General features: G+C 45.5%; 1 protein-coding gene across 3 annotated transcripts in view; it reads right to left on the bottom strand.

The window, feature by feature from the left end:
- The window catches only part of ABCC2 (ATP binding cassette subfamily C member 2), a 65,476-nt gene that overhangs the window by 24,531 nt on the left and 25,173 nt on the right, over window positions 1-15,772 (bottom strand). For 2 of the 3 annotated variants that reach the window (XM_025880720.2, XM_073904321.1), the window contains 9 exons: window positions 15,007-15,184; window positions 11,841-12,095; window positions 10,368-10,433; window positions 8,263-8,400; window positions 7,568-7,714; window positions 5,868-5,955; window positions 5,096-5,162; window positions 3,127-3,253; window positions 860-1,036 (listed from right to left, as the gene is read on the bottom strand). In XM_025880720.2, coding sequence (XP_025736505.1) covers window positions 860-1,036; window positions 3,127-3,253; window positions 5,096-5,162; window positions 5,868-5,955; window positions 7,568-7,714; window positions 8,263-8,400; window positions 10,368-10,433; window positions 11,841-12,095; window positions 15,007-15,184 — 1,243 coding nt within the window. The remainder of the gene's footprint in view (window positions 1-859; window positions 1,037-3,126; window positions 3,254-5,095; window positions 5,163-5,867; window positions 5,956-7,567; window positions 7,715-8,262; window positions 8,401-10,367; window positions 10,434-11,840; window positions 12,096-15,006; window positions 15,185-15,772) is intronic. The other variant, XM_073904323.1, reaches the window with a different exon arrangement.

Raw genomic sequence — 15,772 nt, forward strand, 5'->3', positions numbered from 1 at the left:
CTCAATAAGGTATCAAGGACTTTAAACTCTTACAAGTTCCTCTATATAAATAAATAACTTCGATTCAAATAAATTACTTCAGGCCCAATTATTAAATATAATAGAAAATGGTAATTTGGGCATATAGGATTTACTTATGATTTTTGTTTCCTGCCCCATAGGAACATAGAGCTAGACCAGGGCAGATTTTCTCTGTTTTACTCATGGATGTAACTCCAGCACTTAAAATAGTGTTTGGCACATAGTAGGTCCTCAGTAAATGTATGTTGAATTAATGAACAAAATCATTCTAGAGCTGTATCTTCATTAGTCTGCTAATATCTGGAGATCCGTGTCCCCCAGAGACTGCTCTATTCATTGTTAGTGATAGGGAGGAAGGTTGAAAACACCCTAAATATGTGACCAGTTATGCTGTGACCACATAATGGATACAGTAGAGTCATTAAAAATCTATTTGTAAGAAAGGCATTCAATAACCTGAGAAAATCATTCACACTAAATTTCTAAGTGTGTGAAGGAGATTATCGGGACCTTTCTCCGGGCTTCACTCATAGGCAGAGGTAGAGTCAGGACACCCAAGTCCTGCCCCTGCCCCTGTGAGGTCAGCCCTGGGCCCGGCACTGGTTAGTTAACCCCTCAGATCCTCATCAGCTTTCTTTTAGAGGACACCATTCCAACAGTTGCTTCCAGCTACAAAATTTTAAGTTTCAAATACTGCGTAAACTCGTGTTTTCTGGTATTTGTTCCAACCCGACTACCCACACCGGCAAGCCCTTCCACTCCCGTCCTCTTCACCACCCTCACTTTTTTGTCTTTGCTATTTCTCCACCCTTTCAAGGTCCCTTGGGGTTCCAAGTACCTTCTCTCCAATCTCAGCCAGGTCTCCTCCAGGCAGCACTTCCAAGTCTTGGAGGAGGGCACAGGCCTCCAGAATCTGCTGGTATCTCTTTTCATCCAACTCCGATCCAAAAAGGATGTTGTCCTTTATGGTGCCATTCTGGATCCAGGATTGCTGCGGGACATAGGCTATGGTGCCCTAGACGGGAAGGATCAGAGCACGTGACGGTTGGATCTCCAGAAAGACAGGGTTGAAGGAGGGAATGGCAGGATGGGGAGGAAAAAAACAGAACTTAGATTTGAAAAAATGAATGCTAGGCTAACTGAGCATCTGATATTTATAAATGTGCTTGTATTTATTGCGCCAAACAGGGAGAAAGATTCGATATCCTATTCATCACTTAACCCCCCCTCCTTTTTTTGTTTTTACTATCACTTTCTAGCCATGATCCTAAAAACTGGGGGATGAACACACAAGCTGCTTCTAGAGCAAGGTTTTAGTCAGACCCCAGTGAGTTTCCTAAGACCAACAGAGGGCTAACACTGACAGGGGAGATGATATAGATGACATTTTAGGAAGAACCAAGAGCTTTGAATTAGGGTGCCAGGCTGATGCATGAAGCAGATCATATCCAAAGAGAGATGGAGCCTGACAAAGGCCTGTGTTTGAGAATGAGCTCACTTATGAGGTAGCAAGAGAAAGCTCTCTGACATGCCTGAAACTAATGTAACCTGGTTGTCAACTATACTCAAACATTTTTTTGAAAAAGCTTCCCAAAAGAAGTTAGGAAACATGGGGCACCTGGTGGCTCAGTCGGTTAAACATCCGACTCAATTTCAGCTCAGGTCTTGATCTCAGGGTCATGAAATCAAGCCCTCCCCCACTCGCTCACATGCACTTTCTGTAAAATAAATAAATCTTAAAAAAAAAGGAGTTAGGAAATAGATTTTAATCTGTAGAGTGTGTTCTGCTATACTGCATGTTTATTTAATGTAAACTAGCTCATAAGTGGTAATCAGGGAATAATGTCAGTATAAGGTGGAAGAAGCATTAGTTCTTAATTTTCTAAGCATGTCAGTGTCAAGCAGAGGGGCAAGCTTTCTCATAATTAAAAAGAAATGCTTAGCAATATACGAAGTTCTTAAGGAAAAAAGCTAAAAAAATCTATTGACATGCCTTTGTTTTTTTTTGTTTTTTTTTTTGATGCAGGTAGTGTCTGGTTAAATGATTCCAAGTACTTATAATTTCCCCTAAATTTAACTCTCTGGGGAAGCAGAGAGTGCTAATAAAGATACTATGAAAAGATTTATTCTCTGTTAAAAAAAAATTGATGAAGATGTCTACACCCTCTATCAAATTTCTGTGTTGGAAGCAAGTGCCTTCAAAGACCAAGCTCTCAAAGGAGGAGGAAGGTGGCCCAGGACTAACTGTGATGCTGAGTGTGATTTACAGGGCTGCTGTTTTAATTGTTGTTATTGTTGTTGGTTTTGTTGGTACCTAGGTTACAAAATTATGTAAGTTTTTTTTTAAAGATTTTATTTATTTATGAGAGAGAGCACATGAGCAGAGGGAGGAGCAGTGGGAGGAGCAGAGGGAGGAGCAGTGGGAGGAGTAGACTCCCTACTGATGAGGGAGCCCAACCTGGGGCTTGATCCTGGGACTTTGGGACCATGACCTGAGCTGAATGAAGGCAGACGCTTACCCGACTGTGCCACCCAGGCGCCCTGAAAGTTATATAAGTTTTTAATGACACTTTTAGAAACATAGATTAAAAAGAAAAGTATAGGCAATTCTGCTTTAAGATTATTTATTTGACAGAGAGAGAGAGAGAGAGAGAGAGCGCACAAGCAGGGGGAGCGGCAGGCAGAGGCAGAGGGAGAAGCAGGCTTCCCGCTGAGCAGGGAACCGGACGTGGGGCTGGATCCCAGGACCCTGGGATCGTGACCTGAGCCGAAGGCAGACGCTTAACTGACTGAGCCTCCCAGGTGCCTACACTTTGAAGGAAGAGCGCTCTATATAAGTTTTCAAACTGAAGTATACATATGGTAATCACCTGGGAACCTCATTAAAAATGCAGATTTTTAGAATCTACCCCAGAGTCTATGTGTGGAGTGGGGCAAGAATCTACAGTTTACAAGTCTAACAAATGTCTCTAAGACCGCACCTGCAGCAAAACAACCGTGGTTATCAGATTCCCCTCCTTGGTGCATATTCTCCCAAACAAGAAAGCAGCGCTAAGTGGCCCACATTTGAATGTCAGAACTCTTCTCCTTGGCATTGTCTCTCACCTTGATGGTGATGTGCCCGTGGACATTTTCCATTTCTCCCAGCATGGCTGACATCAAGGAGGACTTCCCAGAGCCCACAGTGCCCACCACAGCCACCAACTGGCCTGGCATAATGTCCAGGTTCACACTGAAAAAGAAGAGTATTTGAAGGAGATGAGGAGAGTTATTCAAGGGTAGTTCAGGCCACTTCTCAGACTATCCATGGGAAGTCTGGTATTAGGAAATTTTCCCTCAAGATTGGAAAATTTGTCTTGGATATAGAAGACTCTGAAGTGTTTCTTTAATACTTTTTTAAAGCTCTAAAGGGCTAGAGGGTGAATCCTAACTTACCCAACTACATAAGCTGTTTGTACCATTGTAGCCTTCCATTGGAAAAATTCTCTTAGCACCAACATGGTACCATTGAACAAGACCTTAATGGGAGTCTGGAGACCTGGGTTCGAGTCTCAACTCTGCTACTGCTAAGCTATATGATCTTGGAAAGTCACTTCCTCTGGACTCTCATTTATGAGCTAATGGGGTTGGAATAGATCCGTGTTTCCCAAACTTGGCTATTCAATGAGAATAGCCATTCAGTGGGACACTTGCTGAAGGCACAGATTCCCTGCCCCGTCCCCTGGAGACCTGGCTGTGTCTGGCTGGGGAAGGGCACACACTGAGCGGGACTCCTAGAAACTCTGTGCCCACCCTATTTTTGAGTCCCTAGAATATTTGGAACATCAGGAACTTCTTCACAATCTTTCTGAACCTGCCCATTGCTAGTATAAGTCTAAAAGAAGTTCAGCTCAAAGTGGGAGCTCTGTCCAGGCTTCTCTCTGCAAAGGGAGGCTTTCAGGTTGGGAGGGTTGAAAGGAGGTGCTCCTGGCCTGATGCCTCCTGGGGCAGGCTCCAGAATCCATATCAAAGCCTGTAGGAATAAGAAGTGTGGCAAGTCCTAGGTGTAACAGGGAGAAGATAAGGTATGCTGATCTTTTGGGTTGGGAAGGAAGATCTGGCCTGCGCAAGCTTCCTGGGGGCATCATGTGTGCTATGTTCAGTGGAGTTGGGTATATGCTATGTATCTCACCCTGTATATACAATGTTTTCTCCTATCCAGACATCCCTATGATAAAGTTAAATTTATAAATTAGGCCCAGTAAGAGATTAACAATAACTAATAAGATGGAACAATTAGAACAATATACTGTCATAAAAGGTACGTGAATGTGGTCTTACTCTCTTGTGGTACTGCACTCAACCTTCTGATGATGATACAAGAGGAGACAATGCCTATGTGAAGAGCTGAAGGGAGGTGAATAACGTAGGCATTGCGACCTAGCGTTAGGCTACTACTGATCTTCTGACTGTTGGTCAGAAGGAGGATTACCTCCTTCCAGACCAAGGTTGACCACAAGTAACCAAAACCACAGAGAACAAAAGTGTGGCTAAGGGAACTCCTGGGCAAGGAGCAGCATGGCAAGAAAAGGTTGGCTTAGGGCAGAGGAGGTGGGATGTGGAAACAGGTTATTTAGATGTCAAACCCCAGATCTCAGGTTGAATCTTGGAGGCAACTCCCATTGTTCATTTTGGGGAAAGAAGCCATATTCTTGATTACTATTCTTGAATGAATGAATAAACTGAAGTGGGTTTTAGATTCTTGTGTGTATCATTTACCACACCAGAGCCCCAGACCACTTGCCAGTGCTGCGCTCCCTCCATCCACAATCCAGAGCACGAAAGCTTCATTGGCTCTTTCGCTGGAGGTGCACAGTCCCACAGGAAGATGGCGGGTGGCAGAGGCCGTGATGGGGAAAGAGGCTCTGGAGTTTTGCCGTCAGCTCGTCCCTCCAGGGGTTTAGCCTGCACTGATCTCTAACTGAACGTGGGCACATAGCCCATTTCCCATGTGCCCTATTATGTGGACTTCCCCAAGAACAGGCCTGGCAAGGAGAATCCTGAAGAACAGCAGGATAGAAAGGAGGCAACTCACTCTCGGATGGTGGCTTCCGAGTCCCGGTCCCAGGTAAAGGAGGCCTCTGAGAACTGCACTGCTTTGTCTGTGGGGAAGAAGGCCCTCTCTTTTAGTCAGACAGACGTCCCCATGTGTCTGTCTGCCCCTTCTCAGCTCTCATGTGTTGCTTCCTTCCGCGGCTCCTGAGATCAGCTATCAGGTGCTGGCCCCTCCATTAACAGGAGGCAAAGGAAAGCTCCCGGGGTGAGACCAAAAGTGGCCTGCCAACAAAGGCCCTTTTGCTCGGATGTCCAAGCCTGTTAGGAACCCAGATTCCTGACTTGCAGACACTCTGGGTCCATTCTCGGGCCCTCTGTTGCCTAGTGTCCTAGTAAAAATTCCACCTCCAGTTAGAAATCTGGCCACTCCCTGGACTCCAGACACACAGCTCGGTTCGGCTTGTGGCTGCCCCCAGTCCTCAGATCTTCAGAACCTGCGTATGTTCTTTCCTCCAGCCTACCTTCCCCAATTCACATGCTTAGTTCCATCCTAACTTCTGCTGTCTAAATCGTTTGTAGGACTTCCTGCTTATCCCCAGGGTAGCTGGCCCAGCTTCGTTTAGCAATCTGGCTGAGCATGCTGTTCTAAATGAAATCATTACGTAAGTAAAAACAGTAAGCTTATTATGCAAATGTAGGTTCAAGGTAAACCCTCTAGCTCTTCCTGTCAGTCAGTTGGCTGCCACCAAGCCCCTGAATAGCAAAGTGCCAGTGCTGTGAAGAAGCTTGGGGAGCAACTTCAGAACTCTTACCAAAATTGCAGTCACAGCGGCGAATGGCGGAGGGGTCCAAGTCATCCCCTCCCAGGTACTGTTCTAGCCGGTCTCTGGAAACGCTGGCCTAGAGAGGGATGCAAAGGAGCTGAAGAGTAAAATATCCAATGGCAAGCACAAGCAGGGAGAGGATTTTGACTTTGTCATCGGCCCTGGACGTGGAAGCAGAGTGTCAACTTGCCGGGCTGCCCGCAGCTGATTCACCATATGCCACAGCCAGCACCTCTGGCCGCCCACCAACGACTCAGCCACCCCTCAGCCTCGGGAGACAGAGGGCAGTTAAGGCGTTCTGTGTCGGCCCTTTAGAAAGCTCGGGGCTCAACTCTATTGCCATCTCTCCTGCCTTGGGACCCAGTTCCAGAAACTGTCTTCTGCCTTCTTCTAAGACAAAACTTCCGTCTGGTTTTGATAACTGGGCCCGTGGGGTGCTCTTCTGTAACTGACTGAGTCCATGCCTTGGGCTCATCCGGGGTCCTAACTGAGCCACGACTGGGCCCCTTTATAGAGGATACTGGCCACGGCACCACAGGGACCTTACAAATGTCCACACGGGCCAGGTTTAAACTGCAGCTGACCTAAGCATTGGCAGAACACCCTGTGGTCTCCCGAAACAGGAGAACTTGGGAGATTCCCGGGAGGACATTTCTCACTTGCCTCCCTATTCCCAGGGAGCCTGTCAGGAGACGGCTTCTCATCGCCACCTGGGTTCTAGTGAAGTCGCGGACTCTCTGCCTCACTGCCTCGCTGCCTCCTCTGAGCACGGCTGCTGTGTGGGTCAGCGCCTCAGACAGGAGCGCCCCACCGCCCGTGGTGCGTGGTCAGCTGGCCCCTTCTCCTGTCAGGGTCAAACTGAGACAGGGCATGTGCGGAGCGGACACCTCCGCTGGTCTTGCTTTTGCGATCTACGTGAGAAACTATCTGAATCTAAAACGAGCCTGCTCTTTCTTCATCAGCCAAATCGGAGGGCCTTTCTTCACACCCTCCAGGACAGGGAGGTCTTAAACTCGTCATTCCTACGGCCTGAGCGGTCTGAAGCCAGCCAGCCCTGGGGTCCGTGCACATCGCCACACTCCATCTTCCAGGCCCCCTCACTCTGGTCTACCACCTGCCCGTGAACATCCTCCTGAGGCCTGGTACCTGGTCCATCTCACTGACCGTGCTCATTTTTCAGGACCCCAACACTCCCTCTGGCCCATCCGAGGCCTCTTGAACTCCAAACTCAGTTTCTGACAGCTCGAAGCTCAAGAACTGCATTCGGTTTTACCGCCACATGGCTTCATGCAGAGAGAATATTTTCTTCCCCTTCGTGCCATATTTCCTGAACGCCGTATAGGCACCCCAAAGCCTTAGAAAAATGTGGGGGAAACTGGGCTGGGAAAGGGGCTTAGGAATGTTCCAGGTATCAGGGCTCATCATCATCTTCTCACGAAATGCTTTTACAACTGTTGTCTCCCTGTGAGGTAGAGGAGATTGGTATGATTATCCCCATTGTATATTCAGATAAACTAGGGCTCAGAGAGCTTGTGATTTTAATAAGATCAAACTTGGTCTCCAGAGACCAAACACATCTCTCTAATTGAAAGTTCACCCACAGAAGCTATAAGTGAGCTATGATAGTCATCTCGGAACGCAAGGGTTTTAACCAGAGATAGCAATTAGCAGTGAGAGACCCTACCCACCTGGAGAGCGGAGGAGATTACCATGGGAAACATGCTCAGGGGAAAGCGCAGGATATTGAAGAGGGTGATGGAGGTGAAGGCCTTTTCTGCATCCAAAACATTATTGCTATCCACCAGAGTGTAAACTGAAAATGTGATCACAGACACCTGGAAAAGCAAGGTCATGAGGAATTCATTCTGAAACAGGTTCAAGGAGCCTTATGCTTTCTCAGGAACCAAGTATAGCAGGGCTGAAGGAGCCTTAGGGACGATTATCTCAACCTTCTGGTGTTACGGATGAGAAAGCCGAGTCCAGAGACGAGAACATATCTTGCCTGGGGTCACAAGGTCAATTAATAGTATTGCTGGGACCATAGTTCGGGTCTCCCAGCTCCTATTTTGGTGTTCCTGCCCACTCTAGACCCACACAGCCTCCTCAAGAAGGGAAGACACTCTCCTCTGCAAACCATTGCTGGATACCACATTCATGTGGACCATCCTGGAGACTTGCTCTGGGCTGCCAGACCACCAAACTGTACACCAGGGTGAAATTAGAGCTGGGGGCATGAGATAGGAATAGCAGCTTCGGGAAGCTGAGGAGGGGGCAGAGCTCCCTGGATCTCAGGGTTAGGCCTACAGGCACTGGGCAGTCAGTCTAACAGAATAGACCTTCCTCTTCAGGAAGCCCACCCAACCCATTGATTCCTGTTACTCACCAGGACTGGACTTATGTATAAGAGAAACATGATTACAGACTGCATCTGCCCAAAAGTCAGCAGGTTCTTGAGTTCTTTCTTCCGAAGTTCGTGAACTTGGTTTTTGAATGAAGGTTCCCAAGCAAAATATTTCAGGATCTAATAGGATAGAAAACAGCACAGCTCACACTCTTGTCCCACAAGGACACCAGGGAGGTCTCATCCACCCAGATTTTAGGCTGTGTTCTCCAAACTGGGGGACGGAGGGTAGAAATCCAGATTGTAAGGTATGATTATAGAAAGGTAGGTTGCATTTCTTGACAACCTGCTATGTACACAAATGGTTTACACACATTATCTTACTCAATCCTTGTAACAACCTTAGTGTGATCAATTGTCCCAGTTTGCCTGGGTCTAAGGGGTTGCTCAGGACATGGGGCTCTCAGAGTGCTAAGCCCAGAAAGTTCTGGGCAAACCAGGGAGAATCCCCTACTTTTGTAGAATTATTGTATCCGTTTTAGTGATAAGGAAACAGGCTGAAGAAGCTAATTAACTTGCTCAAAATTACCAAGCTAGCAAGTGTTAGAGCTGAGACTCCAAGCCAGGGCTAGCTTTTCATTTTACTACATTTAGCAGAAAGGCATATCAGAGAAAGATCAGGGAGTTAAAAGAGGCCTCTGCATCACAACACGTGTGGGGATGAGCACTGGGTGTTATGTGCAAGTAATGGACGGTTGAAGACTACATCAAAAACTAATGACGTACTATATGTCGAACATAATAATAAAAAAGAGGCCTCTGTTTCATTTTCAAAAAGTTTAGGGTAATGCTTAAATCCTTGAATTCAAAACAACACAAATATTAAAAAATAACTTCTTGGTGACCTTTGCAGGAGGACATGCACTATTTTGAAAGCTGGCCAATGGAGGGAAAGAAGTAAGCATTTATCCTGCCTATCCTGTATAGGCTTTATTTTAGGGCAACCAACCAGTTGAGTAAGATACTTCATTATAGAATTCCAGCTAATCAATGTCAAAGGAATAATAGAATTAAAATTTCACTCTTTTGAAACTCCTATAATAGATCAAGGCAACCAACTTTTTCATGACCGTTTTCAACCTTGGCTGCATATTAGAATCACTTGGGGAGCTTTAGAAATATATATATGCCTAGGCCTCAACCCCAGAGAGTCTAATTTAAATGGTTTGAATTAGGGCCCAAGCCTCAGTGGGTTTTACAAACTTCCCAGGGGGTCAAAATGTGCTGCCCAGGGCCACAAGTGACTGCTCTAGGTGAAAGAATGGCAGGAAGCCTAATAAGGGGTCAATCAGGCTGACCACACCTGGACCCCCTGCAGAGTACCACCTGAAAGTATCCTTCCTCCCTAACCCCACCGAACAAACAAAACCAACAAAAAACCTATCTAATCAAGCCTCTAGATCTGATCACTAATTTATAAGAAATATAGGAAATAAAACAACCTTGTTTCTCCAATAGGACAAAAAAAGATTAAAATTAAAAAAAAAAAACCCAACAACAATGGGAGTCTATTGTAGATTAAAAGCACTATCATATGCCAAGTGTGGACATTTTTTGGATCCTTATTCCAATGAATTCATAACAAACAAATGACATAGGAGGCAATTAGGAAAATTTAATGGTACCAAAAAATGACTAATTTTTTTTTTTAGGTGTGATAATGGTATTGTGGTTATGTTCAAAAATAAAGTCTTTTAGAAACACATACAACACATTTATGAATGAAATGACAAGATATCTGGGATCTGCTCTAAGTATCACCTAGCAGAGCATGAAGAGGGTATACAGATGAAACAAGTTAGATCATGCTGATAATTGCTAGACGTGGGTGAGAAGTCCATGGGGTTAATCAGATCATTCTCTCTACTTCTGTGTGTGTTTGACAATTTCTACAGTAAAACATAAAAACACAACAAACCACTGAAGGGAAATAATACAGAAATCAGGATTCGAAAGAGGGCCTGAAACAGCTAGGCGGAGAAGCCTAAGACCTGGAGACTTGTGGGCAGATGAGTTGGGGGGTCCTGCAACTCGAACCCACCGCTGCTGCCATTTTACTTGGAGGGTCATCCTCCCCCTGGGCTCACCTTCATCCCATTGAGAATTTCATTCATGATCTTTAACCGTTTGTCTTTGTTCTTCATATTTTTTACCTGCCAAGAAAAAGTAAAACAAAACACACTTCCTTGTGAGAGGGTCCAGATTTGGCACAAATGCTAGGTCGTGCTGGCGGCACTGTGGATGTCACTTGGTAGGAACTTGAGGTGCCAGGTGATGAGATGTGTCTCTCCCCCACGCTCCTCTTTGCCCAGGCTGCTCCTGTCAACCCCGTCTTCGTTCTGATCCTTAAAACATGCCAAGTTCATTTCCACCCCCAAAGGCCTGGCCTGGCCTGGCCTGGCCTCTTCCCAGGATGTACTTCCCGAGGCTCTCTCCTTCACAGTCTGGCTCCTGCTACTCGGAGTTGAACTCAAAGGTACCCTCCTCACAAGTCTTCCCTGACCCTGTAATCTAAAACCCCCACCCACTCGCATGCTATCCTATCACCCTATTTCATTTTCTTCATAGTACTTACCATGACCCGATGGTTTTCTTGTGTACTTCTGTTGATGGCTTGACTCCCCACCCCAAGGAGACTGTAAGCTCCACAAGAGCAAGAGCATCATCTAATTTGCTGCTGTGTTCCCAGAATATTATGTACAATAAATCTTTTAAAAAGAATGATTTGTAGCTAAAGGAATGCAAAGTGAATGAGTGACTATATCATGTACACCATCAAGTCCTCCCACCCAAACTATGATTTCTGGCAGGTCAAAGGACTGTCCACAGGAGCCCTGCGCCCTGTAGTAGCAGGGCTGATGGCCAGGATTTAGGCTTAAAGTCTGGGTCACTCATGCATCTGCTCTGCGTGATTGGTTTGTACTGCTATGATGGTGAAACAGGGCCAATCACCACAACTCTAAGAACAGCCCTGGGGTACCCGGCTGCCTCAGTCAGTGAAGTGTGCAACTCTTGAGCTCAGGGTTGTGGGTTTGAGCCCCACGTTGGGTGTAGACATTCCTTAAAAATATATGTATATATATTTTTTAAAGATTTTATTTATTTATTCATGAGAGACAGAGAGAGAGAGAGGCAGAGGGAGAAGCAGGCTCCCCACTGAGCAGGGAGCCCGATGCGGGACTCGATCCCAGGACCCTGGGATCATGACCTGAGCTGAAGGCAGACGCTTAACCGTCTGAGCCACCCAGGCGCCCCTAAAAATATATTTTTTTTTAAAAGATGCCCAGCAGAGCAGGGTAGAAGAGTTATGTGCAGGGTCCCTGGGCAGCTCTCCCTTCTCTAATTAGGCTCTGCCCTCTCACATGAATAAAGATGGAGCATATAAACCTTAAGAGTGGCCAAAAGATGAAGAGGGAAGATGGAGAAGGCCACGTTCATGTGGGATTGTAGAACATCTTCCATCGGCTTTGCCTGCCCAAATGCCCAAGAATTAGAGTAAGCCAAAGACTTTAGACTTTGAAGAAGGTGTGTATATCCCCAGGGTGACTCGGTTTCTTTACCTGAACAGCTTTACTCTTGGCAACAAGGATCCCATTAACTGGAATTAGGAGTACCATCACCCCAACACCTGCCAAGATGGAGGGTCCCAGCTCTGCCCATAGGAAGTAGATAGATAAAGTAATCTGGAGAACATTTGACCACAGCAGATGAAAGTAGCTGGTCACATCCATGAGCTTCTGGGCATCCACAGACATCAGGTTCACCGTTTCTCCAATGGTGTACTGCTTCCTGGCCTGGTTGGATAGGGTCAGTGTCTAAAGATAAAGATTGGAATTGGGATTTATGGACAAGGCCAAGGAAAATGGGGAGTAAAAAGGAAACTCAGGAAGTGAGAACACACTAGAAGGATGGTCTCCATATGGACACAACTTTTCCCAGGGGCTCTGCCTTCTTGCCTCCAAACCTTACACACGGTGTTTTCTCATTCTTGACTACTCTTTCAGATTATTCCCATTTCCTTGAACCCCTTGCCACCCCCTCCCCAACACACACATCTCTTTGCTCAGAAAATTCCTATTCTTTAGTGTCAGTTTAGATGGAATTTATTCAGAGAAGACTTCCCCTGACTCCCAAGTTTGGGTTAGATGCCAGTACCTCCTGTGTACTCCCAGAACATTCTGGGCTTACCTTGGTCATTACATTCATCACACTGAAACTGTAATTGTTTCATCTTTCTACTTCTCCACCAGATGTAAACTCTGTGAGGACAAGGGCTACATCTGTTCATTTCACTACCGTATCACATGGCACACAGTAGGGCATCAGATACTGAAGGGTGACAGGAAGGGAGGAATCACGTATTGATTCTGGCCCTTCAGACTTTGGGTATGGCAGTGTTATTTGGAGTCATGTTCTTACGAGGAAGTTGCAACCATTTCCAAGAAGGACAGAGATCTCAGAATGAAGAGGAGAGCTGCAGGTTCACACATTTGAAGCAAAACAATTTGTTTATTGTCAGGAATTTGCAGGCAATATCTAGATGCTGAATCATACAGCATGGGCTCCTGCTTTCATGTTAGAAAGATCAAAAGACTGCTCTCCACAGGTCTGTCACTTACAACAATGCCTTGCACAAATGCACCCAGCCAAGGGACTTAGGGCCGGGGCACTGAAACCAGTTCACACCATGCTCACTAAAGCACCACCTGGCATGGGCCACATCTTCCTGGAGGAAGGAGAGCCTTCTAATTCCCACACAAGATAGTGTGAGGACTAGGGGTGGTCCTAGGGATCCGCCTCCATCCTCTTCCTAGAAGCTCTACTGTCATCTTAATCCACCAAGACATGCTTCTCTGGAACATAACAGGATTCTTGGTTATACAGTAAAATGAGGGAAATTCCCCGGAATGTTCGGCCACCAAGGTTTTAGAGCCATCAGTCCACTGCTATGTCTCCCCTTTGGTATGGGAGAGCAAAAACACCCCACTCCCCCAAACAACCCAAACAGTCAAAAAAATTAATTACCCTTCAAGGTCATCATTTTTCTATTCTCAATAAAATCTCAATACAGTAGAAAAGACATTAATTTAGTGCCAGGAGCCCTTATCTGAGGGCAAGACCTGGCTATGTGATTGTAGGTATTGAAATGACCTAAGCCTTACTTCTCTGTAAAATAGGGAGAATGCAGTCACTTCATAGGGCCATGAATTGATAATCGATATAAAAAAATGTTTCATAACATTTCATAAGTGAAGCATTGTCTAAACATAGGAAATCAATTTTCAGTTCTATCTTAGTAGTGATATTTATTTGAATAAAAGTCTAATAGGGTTCCATTTTACAAATTCTCTATGGATTGTAACAGTTTAAAACTTGGAATATATTAAGAATCAAAAATAGTGGGAATGAATCACCACAACTGTAAAAGTGTACATTCACAGAAATGGCTGAGATAGCTAGTTAGGGACCCTGTATCCTGCAAACAAGCAGAAATCCAGTATCTCCAAAAGAAATAAGGGGATTAAGGGGCGGTGCGGGGGGAGGGACAAATTCCAGTGTGAGGCTACTCAGGAGTTCAAAAGACCGGACCAGACTTCTGATCTAAAGACATTTTGGACTATCTGTCTGGGTCTCTGGACGAGTCAACATCTGCTCAGGGAAGACAATGACACATTAGTTTTAACAGACAAATGCAAAGGAGAAAACCAGGAACCGTAACAGAGAAATCACTATGATGGAACACTCTAGTGGTCCAAGAAAGAGAGGAAGAAAAGGCAACTGGGGTTTAATGTTCTATTCTATAAAAAGTCCTAGCTCCTCATGTATGAATTTTTTCCTCAGGCTTGTAGTCACTGGCGGTAACTCCTCTCCTCATTTCTTTTTATTTATTTTTTATTGAGATAGGATTGATTCTATTTTCAAGGGACAAAATGATATTTCACCTTGATATCTAGGACATAAGAAAAATACAGTGGCTCTGAGAAAGTTAAACGTTAAAGGCAAATATCAGAGGGAAGATTAGCAAAATCATCATATAGAAATGGGGAAGTTCCCAAGTCTGCAGAACTCAGTAACCAGAGAGCATGTGTTTACAAAATGAAAAAAGGAGTCAGGCAGAGAAGGGGTAGGCAGATGCTAAAGATTAGAAAAAGCGGTCTCTAGGCAAAAGTGGGTCTGGGGAGATGAAGCCCTGGCCCACAGAGCATTCTAGTCTATGGCAAAATTGTCACCGAGATGGATGCACCAAGTCTTACGAACCCAGTTTCATGTAGTATCCAGTTTAAATGTTGGTAGTTTTAAAGAGTTTGCCGTGGGTCAGCTTCGTTTCTGATCTTGCATTCTTTCCAACTTTAGTACATGTGCTGCCAAAGGGAGCACCCTAATCTTACATTCTTTTCCAACGTGTTCTCACTTTGTCAAGAGAGGCAAGAAGAGAGAGACAGGTATGCAAGGCTTCAAGGCTGAAAGGCAGATCCAGGGCGGAGAACAGCTTGCCGGGTTTCCTCTAGAGTACATCCTCCCCTGCGTCCCTGAACACACACATGCCCTAGGTCTGTGAATCCACTTTTCCACAATTTGCAAAGAAAAATCCAAAGGAGGCTATCTGGTTAGTCAGACTCAAGTGTTAAGATCAGTTATCATTTCCATCAAATTTTTTTCGGTCTTGGAATAAATGCTCACATTTAAGGGGATTTTCTTCAGTGAGGTCTGACGCAAGCCACTCACCTTCTTATATATGGACGCCATGATGGTTGTCCGTACAGTGGCACCCAGCTTGAAGCATATTTGAAAGTAGCACTGAAGGCAAAGAGACTGGATGAGGGCCACAACAAAGAAGAGGACTGAATAGAGATATGCGGTCCACACATATGTGTCTCGATCATTTGCGAAGGAGATCAGCAATCTGCCAAAACAAAACCAAGTCAATGATGCCCATCAGGTCTCCAAGGACGCTTCACACTCTTCATGCACAGCCAGCTACCCTGCCCTTGCCCTGTAGTTAACAAAAGTGACCAGAATCGTCCAAAGCCGTTGGAAGACCTGAACTCCACAGTTGTGCCAGTGCTCTTGCTTTTGCTCGCAGGGCCAGCAGCAAGCAGCAAGCAGCAAAAGGTTCGAGTTGATGACCCATGGCTGTGAGCAGGATAATGAACGAAATGCTCCTTACACATGCTGCTGCAAGGCTTTGGCCCTGCCTGCCCCCACCCCCTGGTAAAAGAAGTTGTGTGGGGGAAGTGGATATGTTCTTGGACAAATCAAGCCTGAAAAGTAATTAAGACATGTATCCAATGCGAGTTAGAACTTCCCACAGAGGAGAATTCATCCCATAGATTCCAGCAGACTGTGAAGTCTTGTTATGATGAAGCTGAACCTCCCACTGAAGGCTGCGGCTGTGGAGATGGGGTTATAGACACCAGGTACAAGGCTCTCTTCATTGTGCTGCCCGCCTCTTGGGCATGGCTCCTCCCAGATCAGTTCTGTTTAACAAGAG

The sequence above is a fragment of the Callorhinus ursinus genome, unplaced genomic scaffold (assembly GCF_003265705.2).
Source record: "Callorhinus ursinus isolate GAN/ISIS: 27379988/994484 unplaced genomic scaffold, GSC_fseal_2.0 scaffold20, whole genome shotgun sequence".
In the NCBI taxonomy this organism is placed as follows: Eukaryota; Metazoa; Chordata; class Mammalia; order Carnivora; family Otariidae; genus Callorhinus; species Callorhinus ursinus.